The sequence below is a fragment of the Taeniopygia guttata genome, chromosome 2 (genome assembly GCF_048771995.1).
Source record: "Taeniopygia guttata chromosome 2, bTaeGut7.mat, whole genome shotgun sequence".
NCBI classification, from domain to species: domain Eukaryota; kingdom Metazoa; phylum Chordata; class Aves; order Passeriformes; family Estrildidae; genus Taeniopygia; species Taeniopygia guttata.
Window position 1 is genome coordinate 87,019,412 of NC_133026.1, and position 20,974 is coordinate 87,040,385.

The following is a 20,974-nucleotide window of genomic DNA, read 5'->3' on the forward strand; positions in this document are numbered from 1 at the left end:
GACACCAATAAAGAAGGGAAGGAAAGGATATAGTTTACTAACCGTCTGCCTGAATGAGCATCATTTTCTGCTTCAGATCAATTGAGGGATTCACAAGACACAACCTTGGCTCCTGCTTCTGAGTCATACAGACTCCATTCTGGTTTACAACCATCCAGTTTCGGTCATACAGCAAACCCTGGTTTCCTACTGGCCATTCTGTAACCTGGGAAAACATTAGGAGGGGGTACGATGGTTTAATAAATGTTAGCTGCATTAATAGATTCATGCTGAAAAGCAAAGAGAGGGAAAAGAATCCTTTAATGAAACTTGTTTAAATCAGGAAAACTTATGTGAGCCAATGTCAGCTTTTTATAAGAGAAACCTTAATTGCAAATCAAAGATAAAGATATCACTGCACAAAACTGACAAAAGAAAAAACAAATTACTCTAAGTTGTTACATATTATCATGCAGTCTAACAGAGCTGTAAAAATAAAGAGTCTCTGAAATACTCTGAAAACTGTCTTCAATTTTATACTCATCCATTTTAAGCACCTGTTCCTCCAGAAATATTCATTTAACTTATAAAGCACAAAATTTTGTGGGAATTTTATGAATTAAGGCAAAACCAACCAAACAAAAGCAGGAAAACTGTGAAATTCAAAATTCTGAAAAAACTTGTTTTTTATAAAATGGGACCACTTTATCAATTAATCCATTTGAGAAAAATCTCTGCCACCGAAGCTTCTGGTTTTGCTGGGAGAATAATAGTTTCTTTAAATTCCCTTACAACAAAATATATTGTTGTCTTTGCTATCTGTTCTTCCATTACTTGTATAACAGTCTTTACATTCAATAGCCCATACAAGAATATTGTCCTTGCTTTCACATACATTTTTCTGATGAAAAGAACATCTGTTTCTGATGCTACACAGATGGTAATCTTGAAATCCAAAAAGAGAGCAATTTTAGTAGTGCCTTTGGGTGACATTAATATCTGCTTTCTTCTCCAGAATATTAAAATATTAATACCATTCTTGTGATATAAAGCTGGCCACTAACATATTCTTCAGCTCATGTATGCTTTCTAGTCACAGTTGAATATGGAGAAAAGTTTACAGCTGAACTTCATTGAATTCTTCTAGAAAAGCTGAGCATATCTCACATGAATTAGCCAACAAAAGACTTCAGAAAAAAACTATTGAGTAAAAGATATATCAAGCACAGCCTGATGCTATGAAGAATAGCATGTCTGGAAGCACTGGCTAGATTAATTAAAAATCACATTTTTGTTTATTATATGATCAACCCAAAACTTGACAGAACCTAACATATCTCCTTCTTATAAAATTTTCCTATTTTTATAAAAGCCTGCAGCAGCACTTTGACACTGACTGCCTGACTTTAGTAAATTAAGGGCAGGCATGCTAGACCTGAAAACTTAAAGCATCAAAGCTGAAATAAAAATAATTTTACTACAGTGCTACCAACTATAATGAATACAGAAAATATAAAAATAAAAATTAGGAGAAGAAACATGTTCTTTCGACCCACTTGATTGATAATATTATTTGGCAATTTTTTAATGCAACTGTGGAATGAAATTTTGTGATATATAGGAATTTTAGGTCTGACAGTGTCATCTGAAATCACATTATCCAAGTACCTCAAATTGTCAGCAACGTGAACCTCAGCTATGTGAACCTTTGCCCTGTCTTTTTTAGGAGAGGAAACATAGCCCAAAGACTGCAATATCAGCTGAAGAACACACTTTTGTTCTTAGTGGAAATTATTCTTTGGAGAGACCAGCATTTTTGGTTATCCTGTATAATTAGACTACAAAATGCATTTAAACAGCTGGTGATCATCTGAGAGATGCAAGAATTTCCTGCTAACAAATCTCCCTTCCAAAAAATAAGATCATTAATTGGTAATACATCCTCCCATGAATCCAACAGATCTCTACAGGATTTGATAGATATAGAGAGCAGAATAAACTAAAAAGGCAGAAAGATAGAAGACCACAAAGTTTCCCAGTTCCCTAATTGCAACATTCAGTTGTTTTGGTCCCACATCAGGACAGCATTCTTAGTCAGGAAATAGCTTAAGCATTTGCCTTCACTGAAGGCAAAGAGGCTTTATGAGCAAAATAAAACTTCTCTTTAATCAGAACTTCAGGTAGATCTTGCATGCTGAAAGGCATTAAAGGGTAAGCCCAGCTTACTAGCTAGCAGATAGTTGGAAATAATCAACACCTTCCACTCAAGACACCTCTGACAGCTCCAAAATAATGGCAACTAACTCCATGCTTCACTCACACCACAAAATGTGATGTAGCCCATGACTACAGGTCCTCTTCCTCTGGGTATTTGCCATTGCAGGAAGAGTCACACACATGTGCCCTGCAGTGAGTCCCTGTCCTGTCCCTGACCTCTGTGCACTGCCAAGTGTCCAACTCCCTCTCCACTTTTTAGCTCATTGTATTGTACATGTTGCTAGAACCCTGCTAAAGGAAGTTGCAACAACAAAATAACTGTGCCCTGCCTTGGATGGAGAGTCACAGAGGGCTCTGAACAGCCAGAGCTGGTTGGCTGCCAATACTGATGCTGGAGATGAGCAAGGAAGAGCTCATTCACTTCTCTGAGCACCTAGTCCTGTGCAGAGCATATCCTGCCCTTATTTCAAAGGGGCTGAAGGGATTGTTAAATAAAGTAAAACAGATCAGGTTAGCATATGTGGCAGTGAGCAGTAGTGCATTATATAGCCTGTAATGTCATTTCCTGAAGTTGCCTGGCCATCTCAGGCTATTGGGACAAACTAAAAGTGGGAGGACAGAAGGAAAGCAGGGAGAGCATGGTTTTACTGATAGATACCAGCATAAACCTTCATTCCAAGCATGGCAGGTGATGATGCATCCCAGGATGGTCTTTACCTGTCATGAGGATCATTACATAACACAGCCAGTACTTGGTATCATCTCATCTGCTTTAGTCCATCTTTTCCTATCACAAAATGAAAATATCTACTGCAAAAATATGTGGGGTTGTTTGGTTTTTTCTTTATTTCAAAATTTTCTGTAAAATATTTTGGCCTGCATTTCTCCCATAGTTCACAGTAATGTCATCATGAAGTCTAACACGGTTTTTGAACACAAAAAGAATTACTGAAAAGGCTTTAAATTATCTAAGTTTAAAAATATTAGTGGTCTTACATATAATTTATCCACTGATCACTAGGAATTTGCATTGTATTTTAAATTAAAAGCTAGTTTGTCTTCTCTGTTGAAAATGCATTTTTTTTATACTCTGAAATCTACTGCAAGAATAATAAAGTTATTAATTAGTTATTACTTTAAATTCCTAACCTCTTTCACTGGGCAGATTGCATTATATAATTATGCAAAAGTCATCAACATGAGAGATGTTCCTGTTTAAAAATGCATGTTTAAAACACATTTTTATGTTGGAAAAAATAAAGTGGTCTGGCATAGAGGTTACTCCTCTGCTTTGCTCCATTTAATACAATAATTGTAGGGAAAAATAGCCACATTTGAGAAGTTGAGTTAGAAAAGTCTGCACTCTGCTTCCTGCACCATGTGTACAAAATCCATGGGACAACAGTGGCCAGGAACACTCCATACAATTCTGCAGAAACCACACAACCTGCAGCGAGCTGACAATCTTCATGCCAAGTTTCATCCTCCCAGCTGCCAAAGCACTCTGCACTCTCATTTTCTCTGGAGGTCAAGAACCTCTCATACTAAACCATTTAGAATAGAACAGAGAAATCAGAGTTTAGGAGAGGAGGAGATTATGTGACTCTAAAGAGGAGATCAAACAGCTGTGAGTTTGCACTCACATCCTCCTCAAATTTGTCCTCCTGCCACTAATCATCTATCCTGCAACCAGCAACTCCATGGGCAGATTTCAATGGCAGATGGGCTGAGTCCTGCTCACAGTTATCTGGAATTTTCCACTGCACACATTATTTTAGGAAAACTCGAGTGGTCATGTAGTTACAATAAATCCTAGTTACAACACATGCTAAAGGTCTGACCTCCCATACCAGCAGGAGGCCTCCACTTGAACTTACAAATCTATGAGCTTCTGATCTCAAGTATCATAGTATTAGAAGGTGAATGAATTTACTATAGCTCAGTATTTGAACCACTTCTACTTTTTCACATCAGCTAGCTGAGTTACCCTCAACTGATAAACATAGAGATCAATTTTAATAGGGAAAATACTGTTCTAAATTTCCAGCAACTACAAAGCATCTAAAGCTATTTTAGATTAAAAACAAGACACTGATTTTCAATTCTTGGATTCCACTCAAATACTAAAGCTACATGATTACTACTTCAGAAGTTTATGTGTTTGCTGAAGTAAGGAGATAATACAATGTTAAGTGTGAAGTCTATGAAAAAACCACTAAACAAATGGCAAAAAAATAGTTTTGCATATGATTCAGTCTTTTCACGATAAAGCCTAGAGATTCTGGTATAATCAATATTTTAGAAGGCAAAATTATTTTCACAATTTGATTCCATTTAATTGTGGTAAGGTTTCTTCTCTAGCATGTCTTGTTTCAAACTCCAGTGCATGTGACATACATTGTTTTCCTGTTTCAAGCTGATACAGGCTGAAGCTGCAGTTGTGACATATAAAAACATATATATTGGAGGTTAGTGCACTCTGCAGGATCTGGCAGACATGGCTTTCTATTCTACTCTTACTCACTGGGAAGAGACTAAGCCACTTGGTGATTTAGAATGGGATTAATTGGGTTTTAAAGTTCATATTACAAATGGTGGTCTGTAAGATAGCATTTTTATCTCTTCTATAGGCAGACAGTGAGATTGGCAGATCTGCCACAGGCTGGTTATAAACATATGACAGGTCTAGAAATGCCAGCCAGACTTTTAGGAAGAAAAAACATGAAGAACATCTGGTGAACAGGAAGAAGGCCACAAAAAAACCCATATTTTTTGCAGGGATTTACTTCAATATAAAAACCCCATCCAAATCAAAATACTCTTTTGACATCAACTCCTGGCCTGCTCTCCCAATGCAGTGAAAGCCCTTTCCCAGTGGATAACAACAATTTCCCAGTTCTTAGGTCAACTTCTACTGTTCTTTCATATGCAGTCATGTATCTTCTATAAACCACTTGGGAGTGCACAAAAATTACTTTTTAAGTAGAGGAGAAGAAGAGCTAAATGCTCTTTTCTAGTGAAATTCCAGTTCCTTTCAATACCATACACTAAATCGCAGTATTTATTTAATTTTCTGTTACTCTTTGGCAATACAGGCTCTGACAGTGCTTAGATTACAGGACTTTATTGTGGCTGAGGCTTTTTTATTAAAAAAAAAATCAAAACAGACTTCAAAAATTACTCTAGACATGCAAAATTAAACCTCATAATGCAGTTGCAGTTTTTATATCTGTTTTTAAATTATTCAGAGCAGCTAGTGCTAGCTGCATAATCTAAGATGCCTGAGATTCCTCTTGCAGTCAATGAAAAGAAACAGAAATATCCAGGAAAATTTATTTCTCTTACTGCAGATTCCCATTTTATGCTAAAATGAATAAGCAGGTATCCATCTCTCACTGCTTACAGAACAGTGTTGAGCTGTAGAGGTGGAAGCTGAGGTAAGATGAGCCCTGTTTTCACTCTGGGCCTGGCACAAGCACTCTGCATGAGGCATGAGGATTTCCCCCCTCCATACAGAAATGCAGTCCTGTTTGCCAGGGAGTACCAGATTTATGTGAATTTATCACCTAAAGCTGTTTCCCTTCACAGAGCTTGAAGAGGAGAAACCCGGCTCAGCTTGTGGGGAAACATAAGCTTGCTTTCATGCTGAGGTATGTCTTACCTGCTCCTGGGCACAATCACTTCAAAGTCTTCCTAATGCTGAATGTTGTGGCATGTATCTCACAACACCAGCCTGCATGTCATAAATAGAACTTAACCCCAAAGGTGCATGAATGCTGCCAACATATTTAACATATTTCAGCAGCTTCCATACTGGGCTTCTAATACAGCTATGAAAACTGCAACACTTCAGCAAAGGTTAAAAATATTCACGTGAAACGGGCAATTAATTTGATTTTCTAGACAGTTTGATCTAGTGGGAGGTTAATAAGGGGTGGAAATTGTTTGTTCAGGTCTCATTTAATGCTCAGGGTTGTGCCTCTGAATTAAAGACATCATAAGCCAACCCAAATTTAAAAATACAGATGTTTAGTTGATCAGTTAATAGTGTTTAATTGCCCAACCTCTCTGCATTGAGAAAGAAAAAAACCACAACATGATCAAATCAGCTGAGAAGACCTATTTAAAATGCAGAGGATTCATCACTGGATTTGACCCCAATTTTCTTTCAGATGTGAGACACTGACCTACACCAGTAAGTTTTCGCAGGGAAAGTTATACCATTATTGACATTCATTGAATCACTTCCCAATATGGTACTAAGCAGAATGACACTCTAGGTTATATGTGGGCCATACACCTATTTCATCATGCATTATTAAAAAAAAAAAAGTCACAGCTAAGGTGATGATATTATTAACTGGGTAAAAAAACAATTAAAATCTTCAAAGAGTGAACTTTCAAATAGCACAGCAACACTTAAATGTCATATTTCTGTTGCAAATGTATTTTTAATGATAACATTTCTTTGTAATGTAAATCAGCCGCCTCTCAATTATAACATGTTAATCAAGTTATTTCTCAATTGCTGCCTACCCGTCAATGCATACAAATCCATCACATGTCATTCTGTAAAAGCATACTAATTACTTGATTATATTTTTGTTAAGTTTGAAAAGCCAACTATTTTCTTCAAGACAGCATATTATGTGCAGATTTGCCTGTTGTGGGGGAGGAGAGAGCAGAAGACATATTTACCCCTCCTCTGTAACTTCAGCCTAATTCAAAATCCTTCAAGGTAGCCTAACATGTGGAACTTGATCCCAGAAACTGTAAAAAAAGGAAGCGTGGGTACCCACACATTGCTTCCTTCCTTTCATACACACATGTCTGATGAAAAACACAAGACTGAACTGCACAAATACTTCTGAATGGTTCAAAACACATACCTCAAATGCAGAGCAGGATTTGATTGGGTAGAGGTAAATTTTGGCGACAGTGATGGGCTTGCCACCTTTTCTACACGTTGGCACTGCTGTCTCAGAAACAGTTGCCCTCATGCTTTCTGCCTCAGGCTCTGGTGGCTGCCAGCTGCCAGTTGTCTCTGCCTCAGAAGGAATATTCCTGAGTTCTCGGTCAGATATTTGCAGTATTGGAGACAATTTATCCTCCTTGTTAAAAGAAAGGTGGTCATCTGGAACAGACTCTGTCATCCGCTTTGGAACAGACTGGAAAGGAATCTCAGCATCCAAGTTGGAGAGTCTGGTGGCTATGATGAAATTCAAAAAAGTCTGTGCATCTTCAAAAGAAGACATGTAGCCAAAGGATATTCTCACAGAACCAGTGGGACGTCCATCAACTAGGTCTATGTTATCTCCACAGACATGGCCAGCCTAGTTTGAAATAGGAAGAAAACGAGAGAGCTGTCATATTTTGCTTTATTTCTCTCTAATTTTACCTAGTTATTAATGAGTCTCTTAATTATAACTTGAAAAGCTGTTGTAAAAAATAGAAGGTTAACTCATTAATACAAAGAGAAAATGAAGAAAAAACCCTCAATCATCTTATGATTTACTCAGACTATGAAGATAATTTTGAGCTGCTTGTCCTATTCTACTCTAGGGGAAGAGATACTTCCAAAAACATATCAAGAATCACAAAAAGGTTGTCTGAGCTGACCATCCTGGGACATACAGTCTCCAGGGATATTCCAGTCTCACTTGCATAGTTCACTGGGTTGTAAACTGTGATGTAATGTTCAGGTAAGTGAACAAACCATAAGACAGCTAATTTTTTGGGGGCAGTTTTCTCAATATTCACTGGCAGAAGAGTGCCATTTTAATACCATCAGTGGCTTTATCCTGGCTTGTGTTTAATAGTCCAAACAGCAGAGAACTAACTCATTTGGAATAGCAGCAGAGACGTGAAGAGCAAAAGTTTCTCATTCTTTAAGTGGGTCAGTGAGTGCTGCCACTCATCACCAATGAAGCAACCTAGAGTCCCCCTTTGTTCATCCACTTAATATTAGCTCACCAATTGACTTAAGATTTAGTCCCAACACAGCAATCCATAACTGCAGCAGCTGTTGGGGTTTTTTTCCTCAGAATTTAATTTATTTACATACTTCTGTCACATTAAAAATGAACATATGAATAGTTTATTTACATGAGGGCTTTTTTTTTAAAGCAAGAAATGTCACAGGACAGTGAGCACAAATGCCATTTATGCAAAGAGAAATGAAAACCCTACATCTATGTCAAAGCATGCAACACAGTAGTAAATATTTTAATGCAGTGTGAAGTAGTTTTTATCCTTGACAACAGAGCAGAAGCAACATTTGCAAAATTAGGTTGCATCTGTTAATATACACTTCTGTAACCCTTCTGCCAAGTATTGCTTGATTGACTGAGGAGAGAGGTTCCTACTGTGCAAATAAGCAAACGAGTTCCTACATAACATTTTAAGAAAACTAACCACACTTCTCGAGGGACACTTGAAGACAGAAAGTCCTCCCTCACAGGCATTTTATCATGTACAACTTCATCAGGGAAGGAAGAATACAGCCTGGGAAAAGACGAAACTGAAGTATATGTGCAAATAACTTGATAAAAGATGCCTTCCTCTACACAGTAATGTTGTCAATAATCCATCCTGATCCTTCTCAAAGCACTGATGGGAATGGAATGTCCTCAGATAACGACTGTGTAACTGTACCACTTCGTTATACAACCTTTGGAGATTAAGTGTCTCTCCATAAATTTAACTTTAGCCTATCCCCATTTAAATGACACAGACCTAAAAGAAGTCACTTGCTCCTTAGCAAAATCCTCCTCGTATAAGGAGATCCAGGAGCATTGCAGCTGGTTATTTGGCATTTTTCACTTCAGCAAATAATAGACCATTTTTTATTTTCTCAGAGGACAGAGCTTCCATAGCAAGTCAAAGTATCATTTTGCCAAGGAAGGTATTAAAGAACTGCAGCAGCCTTTAAGAACTAAGTGCTATCAGTCCTGCATGCAAATGTGTTTGCAAAATTATCTATACATCTCTGTGAAATTATAAGGGAGCTATAAAATCATTAGAGCCATTAGATTTTTTTTTTTTTTACCTTTGGAAGAACACCATTAATAAAGTTTTTGATTGTTCTGAATTAATTTACTCTAATTTCAAACTCTGACAAATATGCAGACAGGAAGACTCCTCCACTTCACTGTAATACATCCTGCTATATATCTTTTAATGACAGCTTATGGAAAACATTAGTAATCTTGAAAACAGTCTTTACATTCATATTCTAAAAATCCAACACATCAATAATCTAAGTAGATTTCATCTAAATTTGCTTCATTCTCTGAGATTCACTGTGTATTTGCCTTTATTGTTTCCTGTCCAAATTGCATATGTATTTTAATTTGTAGCACCCAACAGCAACAGGTCTACAAGACTTGAGCATTAATATGTAGAATAGTGAATTAGGATACTTAAAGAAAAATATGAGAGGAATTGTCCAGGAAGTTCTATTCTGCTGGAAGTCTTGCAATCCAAAACCAAACAATAAGGCCCAATTTCCTATTTGCCAATGAAATAATAACAAGTAACACATACTTCTCTGCATCCACCAAATGATTTTGTTTCAATACCTCATTTCAATGAGCCAAGTTTCAATCAGTTTAGTTCTTTAACAAAGAACCAAAGGAGTTGAAAGCTTAAAGAAAACAAGTCAAATTTACTTCATTCATAAAGTCACGTAAAGTCAAAACCATGGCATGTGATGCACTTTAGCTTTTAACTTCTAACCACATTCAGAAACCAACCTGCAGATTCCTTTGGATGTCCTCATTGCTTATGCCCAGATGCATCTGGCAGGCTCCCGTGTTACAGAAGCAGCCTGTGCGAACGTGTATGTTGTGAAGACTCGCCATGCTGTCCACCTTCCCAATCCACCAGAAGGTGCAGGAGAAGAATGAAAAACAGACATTTTAAAGTGGTCAACAAGATACAGTGTTCTAAAGGTAGAAATCTATGGAGGTAAATTATGTCTCTAAACAATTAACAACTTACTGTGGCTTTTACCATTCCCATACAGATTTTGTAGTTTTCAACTTTGTTACTTCAGCCAGAAGAAAGCAACGGTAGGAGCAGAGAGGTTTCCCTTACCATTGAGCAACTACTCCACACAAAACACTCACAACCAAATCCTGAGCCTGTGAATGCCAGTACATCTGCTGAATTTTGAGACTGTGAACAGGTTTATTCACATCAGTGCTGCTAATTACAGACCTGCAGCCAGGTGTTACTCGGTGTCTTGACAGAGCCACCACCTGCAACTGCCTCTGAAGAGACTGAAGAGAAGCCTGGGACACCTTTTCAGGTAGCTAAAGAAAATTTTGTGTTCCAAGGATCTGAAGTGCAAGTCCCCATCACAGAAACTAATGGCATTTTGGGATTTTGACACCCAAGCGCTGGAAGGATCAGCATGTCAGTAAGCAGTAACATTTGCCAGGACAGGGAATGGACTGGAATATCTCCTTGAGTCTTGCACATACAAGCCCTCAGTCTACCAAGTCCCTGGTGCATTTCTTCCTCGTGCTGTTTAGTATTACACCCTTTCTTTACTATCCACTGAATACTGAATGGGGAGAAATAAAATACTTGATAACAAACTGGCATGAATAAATTATGGAAAGGAATGAAAATGATGTGCAAAGAGAACAGAAGAACGTACCCATATGTGCCTCAGAAGGAGACATATATATGCATGCACTGGGAGGACAGCACTGCAAGCGATATGGATTTTCAGAGTTTCATAGCACATCTAAGAAACACTACAGGGATCCTCTTAGCACAGCTAAGAAACCATGGAACCTCAATGCAGGGACCTGGAAATGCTTTATATTGATCTCAAAAAGCAATAGCAACAGCTGATAAGATTAGCTGAGCTACCACCAGCTATTTCTTTGATGAAAAATGATGAGCATTCCTTGTCAGGACTGCAAGAAAGGACAGACAAATAAATGCATGAAATCTGACCCCCATCTCTACCACAGACTCCCAAAACAACCTTGCACAACTTGCATTAACCCCTCTGTGCTTTTGCTCCTTGTTTACAAAAGGAGAGCAGAGAGCCTTGAGAATGACCATGCTGCAGACGCAGGGGACTCCGCTGTACCAGGGACAGAATCCCCCATTGCAGGAAGCTCGGGCTCAGCTGGATGCACAGCAACAGCTCAGCCTTAGGGGGATGGAAAAGGAGTGTCAACCAACTCATACTAACCACTTCCTTAACTGTGAACCCATGCTTCATCTGAGGTATCAGCATAAATGTTCAACCTAGCTTTTGTAGCTGGCTAAATCTCTACTGGCTTTTATTATTTTTAACATAAATTCCCTCTGTATAGAACAATGGCCCAGTACATATATTCACTATATCTTCTGTCTTGATATGTCAGTCTTCCATCTTCTGAGATCTCTAAGTTTAACTCTGTGTACCAAGCACCTTTGAAGTCACTATCTCAGTGGCTAGAAAACCCAAGCCTTCTGTTAGAACTTACTCCATGCTGAAACAATTCAACCTAAATAGTATTTAGCTCTGCTAAAAGCAGCTCAAACAGAGTTATTGTTTTTTTTTTTTTTCATGTGTGGGGCATAAGGGTCTCTGCACAAAAATGTGCTGTATACAAAAAAATTCTACATTGCTATAGCACACAAGTTTTCAAGTCCACATTTAAATGTGTTCTGTGCCACTGGTTCAGTTCAAAATTGTTTGATTCTCCAGCACAGACATAATCAAAATAAGTCCATATATATACAGACTTGGAAAGTAGAGAATACAATCAGCCCCAAGATCCCTATTGATGATTAATGCCTCGGAGAATATATTATGTTTAAAGCATGTTTCTCAGATTGAAGTTTTAGTCAAAGGCATCTGTTGAGAGAGACTGTTGTGGTTTTGCTAGCTTTGTTTTGTCAGAAGACTTCAGTATGGGAACAGTGACATTTTCTTGATGTCTTTTTTAATTTAGATGAGAAAAGTTGTCATTCTGCCATAGCATGGTTTGTCATGGTGCTAGTGACTTGTGGGCGGATCTGTCATTCTGTTAATCATGAAAAGCAAGGCAAAAATCATGACATACTTCACTGCTGAAACAGTACAGTGTTTGGGCTTATTTACTCAGTATACAAAAACCTTTAAAATACATAATCTTTTTACTATTAATACTTTTTAAAAGGAACGTTCCTGGGGCAGCCTTGTATATCAAAATTTATGTAGTGTAATATAGTTTTCATGCCACATCTTCAAGGAATTGCAAACAGGATTAAATTTTTTTTTTAATTTTGTCAAATAAATTATTACTGTTTTTTAATAAACAGGAATTTCATTCTAGCCATGCAATTCAATCCTCATCTATACTTTAATTGTAATATATATCAATCTGTACATTAGACCAGGATTACTGAGACATAAATACATCATCATTAGAGGAATACAGGAGTTATGATTCAGGAGAAAAAAGATAAGTTATGAATAGCTTTAGTATTAACTGAAGTTCATTATCACCAGTGTGATAATGTGCACAGATCTTGGGAATGTGATGCACACTTTTCACTGGAAACAATCACACATTGTAAAGAACCAGAAAAGGCAGCATTGCAAAAATATCTGTCCCTTGAATAGATGCTTGGTTTTCCCTTGGACATATGTTTTGATTTCTTCTTGTTTAGTTTCACCCTAGAAATATACTACTTGGGGAGTTAATTTAATCTCTCTCTGTAGCGCTATCACATAGCAAAACAAATACAACATAAAACATCTGTTACAGTTATTCAGATGAAGAAAAGCTTCCTTAAATAAAACATATCTCTTAAATTGCCATAACGAGCAATAATGGATATTGAGCTCAGGGTTATAAAATACAGAAAGTCACTTGCAGCTCTGTCTGTAACAGCAGAGGGTGACTTTTGGGAGCCAGGAATGAGTTCATCAATGAAGGCTCAGAAGCATGAATGGTACTAATGGTACTAATGTACTTGGATTGTCAGTTTTGGTGATTCCCTGGATCTGATACTTGGAATGATTGTGCCTTGGTCTTTAAGAGATTAAAGACTACAATTAAATTAAAAACAAATGCAGTGTTTTACTGATTTCAGTCAGTGAGAACATGGTAATCAAGCCATCATGCTATCTTAGAGTCCCTTCTGTCTCTCAGAGCCCCTTGGCATTCATTACTTTTTCTGAAGGTCTTTACTGTGGGCCTGTAGACTGCTTCACACCCCAATACTTCTGATGTCACGTTGTCTTGATTTTTGACAAGCAAAAAGTGATTTTCACATTTCCAAGTCACGGTCTTCAAATTTAGTAAAGACACATAAAAGAAGTTTGCGTTAACCAATTTTTTAAAACAGTTAATTTTTTTTCGATCAATGAGCTCTTCTTCAGTGTTGCCAGATTGATCAAATGCTCACATTTGGGTTTGTTTTTTTTTTTTTTTCATAGTGCTCCATCTGATACATACAATTAAAAAAAATATATAAAAAATATTGAAGTGCGGAGCTTTCACTTTAATGCATTACCCTACAGTAGTCCCCTCTTGGAAATCTGGTATTTCAGTTGATACTCATCAGCTGGAAAGCTCTGAGAACTGAGATTCTGGTCTGTTCTGCTTTCCCATTCCCTGTCACACAATGCACTGGTGATTCCTCTGTGTTTGCTAAATGACTGACTGCTGCTAACAATTCACTTCAGGGCTTCTGAGGCACTCAGTGAAAGCTGTAAGTTTTTCTCTGGCTTCATGTTCCATTGAAATTAGTCTGAAAATGATACTTGCTGTAGGTACATATATGCTAAATGAGAATAAAGATTTACAAATAGCACATAATTTTGCATTATTCCTAATCAACTAAGTCTAAGACTTTCACTAAGAATGATGAATGCTTTAGAATGCCTGCTGAAGTCATTCCCATAGGATGCAATTCTGTAGCTCTTATTCAAGCAAGTACTTATTTGTGTAAGTTATCACAATAATTATTCACATTAATAAAGAAACATTTTATAATACATCGTGAAGTGTTCTGAAAAAAAAATAATATAATTCAATACTGGCAAGTGCTGTCCTTCAGGATTTGGGATTAGGACTTCTCATTTTGCTTTCTACAATGCCAATGCCCAAGTATCAGAGCAGTTTGCCTATCTGATGGATTTGCTCATTACAAGAATTTCTTTGCACACCACTGATGGCTGGTTATAAAACAGGCTTCAAGATGCTGTTCTCCACATCCACTGGTAAATTAATTCACTGATTCATGGCATGGAATTGGAGAAAGTAAGCTAGCTCTTTCTGTCATCCAGCATTTGACTGTGAAATGCTGTTGCTGATGCAAATGCATACATAATCTTGTTAAATACAATTTAATAAGAAGTAGGTCAGAAGGAAAAAAAAATCAGCACTTGTTTTCAAACCATTTAGTGGTGGGGAGGGGGAGAAGGAGAGAATTTTAGTTGAGTTACAGTTTCATTAACTGTTTTAACTGCATAGTTTTCTGCTATAAAGGCTTCTTTCTTTCCATCTCAGAGAAATAATTTCTATGTGGGCAGATTCTCTCAGTATTGAGTAATCTGATTCTCTCCTTTTTGCCTCTCTAGTTGTTGACAATGGATTAAATTAACCCAAGACGGGATGTATATCTCTTTTTAGTCTTCATCTGTTCATCACTTACTCTGACCAAAATCCCTTTGCTAGAAGACAGTGAAGTATTAGACAGAGACATTGAAATGTACTAATATTGTCAAGTTCAGTGTCCTGAATATACTTGTTCAGTATAAATGCTATCTTGCCAGGAACTTTGCAGTTGATGTGATAATTTTCTCAGATAGTTTTAAAGACAGTCAAATAGCAGGTAAGATTGCATGGGAGAAAAACAAGCTGGAAATATTAGCAAAATTCAAACTATGTGGGTTGCCACTCTGCAGGAATTCTCATTTAGGAGATGCCATATACATAGTGAACTGCAGGTTCTTCATGCATAAAGGAGTAACAATAATTTTACATTTCTGACAACCAGAAGCTAGAAGATTTCTTGGGGATAGGGTAGCTGTAAAAATAAAATGAAACAATGAAACACAGCATTGTTAATGGATGACCTAACTTTTTTTTCAACTGTTTTTTCTTTCCTGCTGAATACACAAGGGAATTTGAATCCAACTATTTGAAATGGAACAGTCTGATGAGTAAGCTAAACACCTTGGTTTTCTTTCTTTGATTTGGTGCCTTAATGACCATAGGTCTGTCCAACAAATGACATCTTCTTTTCTGTTTCTTTTGGTTTATTTTCCCTCCAGGTCAAACTGCATTCATTGACAATGAAAATCTAGTTCACTAAAATGATATGGAAAGGATGGATTTCAGGAAGAAAGAAAAGCAAAGGAATTCAAGCCCTCAGTGGTTTCCTAACTGATTTCAACAAAGCATCCTCTTGTGAGTCATAGAAAAACATCTGTATCTCTCCATCCCATTGAGCATCCCCAACTATTTTGTAGGCTAAAGACTTTTGGTTAAATTGCTGCTAGTCAGAAATGTTGAAGCCAGATGTCTTGGTTTGGAAAAACAGGTGTCTGTTAAGGAAGGCAGGAACCTCCCCTGAAATGGAAAAAATTCTCTCTGAATTGTTATAAATTTGAAATTAAGGGGGGCTCTCAGGCAAAAATATGGGAGGAGGAATAACAGTTCTTTATTAGGGAATAAAAAACCCCCATAAAATAAACAATGCAGTGAACCAAAACAACACTGACAGTCAGAATACAACCTGACACCCTATTACTCAGGGTGTTGGCAGCAGTCCAATTGGGAATTATGGCTGCAGTCCTCTTGGAGTGTCAGGTGTGGTTCTGTTGGAGCAGCGATCCTGTAGAAAAGGGTGTAGTTTTCCAGTAGTGGAAGAGCCAGCTGTTCCTCTGGGAAATCTAGTGCAGGAAAAGTCATGCTGGTGCTCCAGAAACTCAGGATTATATCCAGGTAGAAACGATTGGCTCCTCCCTCTGGGCAGAGCATTTTACAATGGGATGTTACAGCTCTTACCAGTCATGAAGTGACATTCAATAGCCCATTATCAGCAGATGTTTCCCCTGGGAGAGGATTGGTTGTGGAAGAGATAAGGAAAACTGCCCACTTAACAGAAGACAACTGCCATACAAATGGCAAATGGAATACATCTTGCCTTTCAATCTGGGATACCAGAGAAAAAACAGAAGACTAAGCTATAACTCCTATCTAGAAGGATAAAGGGGAATGTAGCAGACTAATACAAGTGGAAACAATGCCTAGGAATAAAAATGTGCAGTGCATGCTACTGAAAGTCCAGTGATGTAGGTTTAATTCATGTCACAGTCAAAATCTTCTCAACCTTTTCTTCTTTCTTTTAAGGCACTTAAATCCTCTTCTGTTTGTATCTAACTCCTCAAAACAGGGATTATAGAACACAGGGATGTTGCAGAGTCAAATTCCCATATTACTTTAATTACAGTCACAGGATCCTATATAGGGGTGTGGTGGGGTAGAGGGGTATGGGGGCAGGAAGATGAAAAAGGAAGCAGAGTAATAGAAAAGGTGGGGCCTGTCTCTTTTTATCTTGAAAGGATTCAGATGGTGGACTGAAACTAGACACTGCATACATTTAAAGGCAGCTGATGTGCTTTTACCAAGATCAAGGACAAGGGAATCCAGTGGAAGCTCTCAAAAGTGCAGTTCTTTTACTGGTACCATGTGGTTTTATTCCACATTTCTCTCATGTGACAAGGTCTGTAGTTTAGAGGCACAGGACACAGTTTGGCCCTGTTACCAAACAGAAAATATTTAGCCTCCCTCATTCATCTTGGATTCTTTGATCTGAACAACTATGAGCATCTTTCTTTTATCTCTTCGTTTCCTTAGCAACATGCAAGGACACTCCTGAGAAACAGTGTCAGGCAACACCTTCAGTCTAGTCTTTCATGAGGCTTTCTAACCTTGATCAGCTCTGATGTGCAGTTTAATAGCAGGCAATTTCAGGCACACTAACTCACATGTGTCTTTGTCCCCCTGCAACGAGATAAAACAGAAAGAACTCAGCCTGTACTCTGTCACTACTACCTCAGCAAGAAGACAGCTGCATTACTTACTAACCTGGTCTGCATTTCTCACACTGAGCCTCTGAAGTACAGCACCTCCTTATGTTCAGTCAGTGATCAACGATTATGACTATGTTCGGACTTAGATCAATGAAGCTGCTTCCTATATTGTGAGCTCCTTTTCGCAAGGGCTGTCTTTGAGCACCTAGTGCCATGTCACAATAGCAAAGATCCAGACTGTAATGATTTCTTGCCAGTTTGAAGAAACAAGGTGCCATTTATTGACACACCAGTGTAGTTTACTGCGTTGCTGCTATCTCCCTGGTCCGAGACATCCACAGCACAATTGGAAACTAATTGGAACCAAGGAAATCAGTATATGTTCAACAGGAATCTTCACAACAATCTTTTTGTCCTTATAATCTTGTTTGCATTCTATTGTGCTGGTCCATCTGCCATTCCTGGCTTCCTGAAATCAATGGCTAAATCTATAGCTAAAATCAATATTGAGTAATCAACTCAGCAATTTTTAGGTAGCTATTGGGAACATGGCCAAAAATCCCATTAAGCAAGTTAGAGAACATTTTTCTTTCCCTGAGTCATCAAAATTAATATAATGAGTGGTTATGCTTCTAAAAGCATTAGTGTAACTAGCTCAGAGTCATATGACCATTGCTGCAAAGCCATTCTTAGCTGGAATTAAAAAATGCTGGATTTCCATTTTCTGTGGCCCAGATGAAAAATGCTGCACTTACAAAACGGAATGATTGTTTTACGTGGAAGTAAAAAGAAACAGATGAGGAAAAAAACCCTAAGAAGTCTAAATATGAAGAGCAACAAAAATGTCTTGCTTAATATCATTCTATGAAGATTTGTTTCAAATAGGTTAAATATAGTAGGAGGTTTCCCCCCTCATTGCCCACTTTCTCCTGTAGGGATGTGGTATGAATTTCCAGACAAGTACTGACAAGTAGTACCAGGCTCTGGTCAGTCTGATCCAATTGACTTGGTATCAATTTCCTGTGCATGCAAAATGCTGTAGCTCGTTCCTTTTCTTCACTCCTGTAATTCACATGCTGCCATTGCTCTAATTCTGTACACCACATGTACAGTGGGCTGGAGATGATCTTCTAGTGAAACTAAAAATATTGTCTAAGACACAAATAGCAATTACTTTGAGAAATCAACCCACTTCAGGTATTGCTTGGTCCCTTTTATAAGGTAAGCAGTGATATGAATATGTATTGAACCAGCTGTGTGTATATACAAATGTATCCGCCACTTGATATCTGAATATTTGACAGTATTTAACATATTTTCTCTCCACTCCTGTGAGGTGAGAGTAAATTGGGAAAATAAAGCATTTACTCCTTCAAGGTGACACTGAAAGCCTACAATAGAAGGAGGGCATTTCACCTGGCTGTTGCCAGGTCCTGGTTACTAATCTAAGTCCAGCTGAACAATTCCTTAAGATATTACTAAAGGAAAATGAAGCTTTTAAAAGAGAATATGAAACCAAAGCAGTGTGAAAAGTATTTACAGTATGAAAGCAATTCAGAACTGGCTATCACCATGATATTTACCTAGAGCAGCTACTTTTTATGTCCATTTCCCATCCTGCCTCACACCACTTTGTCCTGTGTTATTTTATTTGCAGACCTGTCCAAATACAAGCAGATGGAATAAGTTCTACCTGCATATACTGCTCCGTCTCTTCCCTAGTCACACCTCACCCATACAACACTGCTTCATGCTTCTTGTCCAATTTTTCCTCCGTCTTGGATGTCTGAAATCCTCTTTATTTCTGCTTTTCTGCACAAATTGGTGACTCTTTATTTGCCCAATACATGTAATAATGGAGTCATGCTGCAGTGAGAGAAATTTAGTTTAAATACTAGGGAATATTTTGCAGTACTGAATATAGTACTGCATGTATATACTGCATATAAAAATTGCTGCCATCTCTGAGAGTGTAATCATGGTGTGGTTATTTGTTTCTCTCTCTAATGAAGTTCTGGAACAAATTGCCTCTGATAAGAAAGGTTTAAGTAAAGATGACCATACAATTCTAAGATATATTTTTCTCCCTCTACATCTCAAAACACAGGGTTGAATTTAGCTCGGCTGCTAAGGTACTTACATGAAAATTCACTAACATAGAATGCTTTGAATACAGAACGATAAATAGGATTAAACAGAAAATTAAATTTTGTTTTTTGGGGGAGTCTCATTCTGATTTTGTCTTTTTCAGGCAAGGTGCTAATAACACCAAGGTTGTGGGGTTTATCCCTGTATGAGTCATTTACTTAGGGTTGCACTTGATGATCCTTTCAGATCTATTCCAATTCAGAATATTCTGTGATCTAGAACTAAAGATTATACTCCTAACATGTACTGCTAACAGAAAGAGGCTACCGGAGTTCAGATGGTGCCACAGTGAGTGGTCAGATGTAAGTGATTTGAGGCCATACATTCTGATGGAAGACCCTGGTCTTTGCTACAGAATGATAGAAAGCAAGGGAGAAAAGGAAAAACCCAGTGGGTCATCAAGTCAATCCTTACTTTATATTAATTTAAGGGTGGCTGAGATGGAGGAAAGTGAGCGAGACAGTTGGCACATATAATAATAAGAGCAGTCATCAAACCTTTTTATAGATTTAGACTGAAGGGATGCACACTAGAAGTTATCTCTTAAGAAATGTTGATTTTCTTACTTTTAATTGAGAAGTGGGTGAAGAAAGTCAACTCAAAGTCTAGACCTCCCTTCACTGTATCTGGATTGATGAGGGTGAGTCAGGACACGGTAATGCAGGCTCCTAGGCAAAACTGATTATAATCTATGTGAGCAGGGTTCTCAGTCTTGAGAGGCAAAACTCATTCATATGCAACACTGCAGAAGAGCCTTCCTTAGGCAAACCAAAATGTTTACATTCTCTGTCTTTGGCAGCTATTCCTGTTATAGCAGTTTGTCTATCACACACAAGTGTGAAGTGGTAGGCAAGAAGGCTGAGATTGCTAATGGACTGATGCTCATTCCCTTCCTGACAGGATCTTTAGGGGACATGACAAACATATATGTTCCCACTAAGGGAACTTTTGTAGGTGAGCCTATCACAGCAAGTTACTTGTGCTTTAGGTTCAGGCTCCAAGCTAAGGAGGCACTGTGAAAAAGCAGAGTAGGGATGGATGCTGGTAATCCACAGCTGAAATGTGAAATGATGGTAATTTTTCAAAAAACAGCCATGATAGTTTGCTCGCTTTTTAAAGCCCATTACTGTTGTATGGCTCCATAATGCCCAGGAGGAGAAAAAAATATTGTCTCAGAAGATTGGAGTGGAAAAAGAAAAAGTTTGGTAAGGGTAGGGCTATTTTTCACTACTGGCATAACAGTGAACTGAAAGTTGTGGCTGGGTAAAAGCTCTCCAGTGCATACAATTCAACAAACATTTCAGGTAAAATTCCATCTGGCCATGTGTGTCTCCTACCTCTTTCCCTTCCTCTGGCTTCCAATCTGACTTTATGGAATAAAATGTGAAGGGATTGTAAAATAACTCTGAAATTATCTACTGAACATGCAAAAAGAATTTCGCAGGTCTTGTCTCTCTATCAAAACAAAGAGAAGATTTTATAAATTATATTAGCATAGAAGGTCTTCCAGAGCAGAGATAGTGATGTTTTTTCACATCTGCAAGTGTGAAGACAACATATAACATTTGCACTTTGACCAAGTTTATAAGA

The 20,974-nt window shown here is 37.8% G+C and overlaps 1 protein-coding gene across 3 annotated transcripts in view; it reads right to left on the reverse strand.

Moving 5' to 3' along the window:
* The window catches only part of MOCOS (molybdenum cofactor sulfurase), a 211,579-nt gene that overhangs the window by 27,733 nt on the left and 162,872 nt on the right, over nt 1–20,974 (reverse strand). For all 3 annotated transcript variants that reach the window (XM_030265788.4, XM_072924395.1, XM_072924394.1), the window contains 3 exons: nt 9,951–10,067; nt 7,086–7,529; nt 43–205 (listed from right to left, as the gene is read on the reverse strand). In XM_030265788.4, coding sequence (XP_030121648.4) covers nt 43–205; nt 7,086–7,529; nt 9,951–10,067 — 724 coding nt within the window. The remainder of the gene's footprint in view (nt 1–42; nt 206–7,085; nt 7,530–9,950; nt 10,068–20,974) is intronic.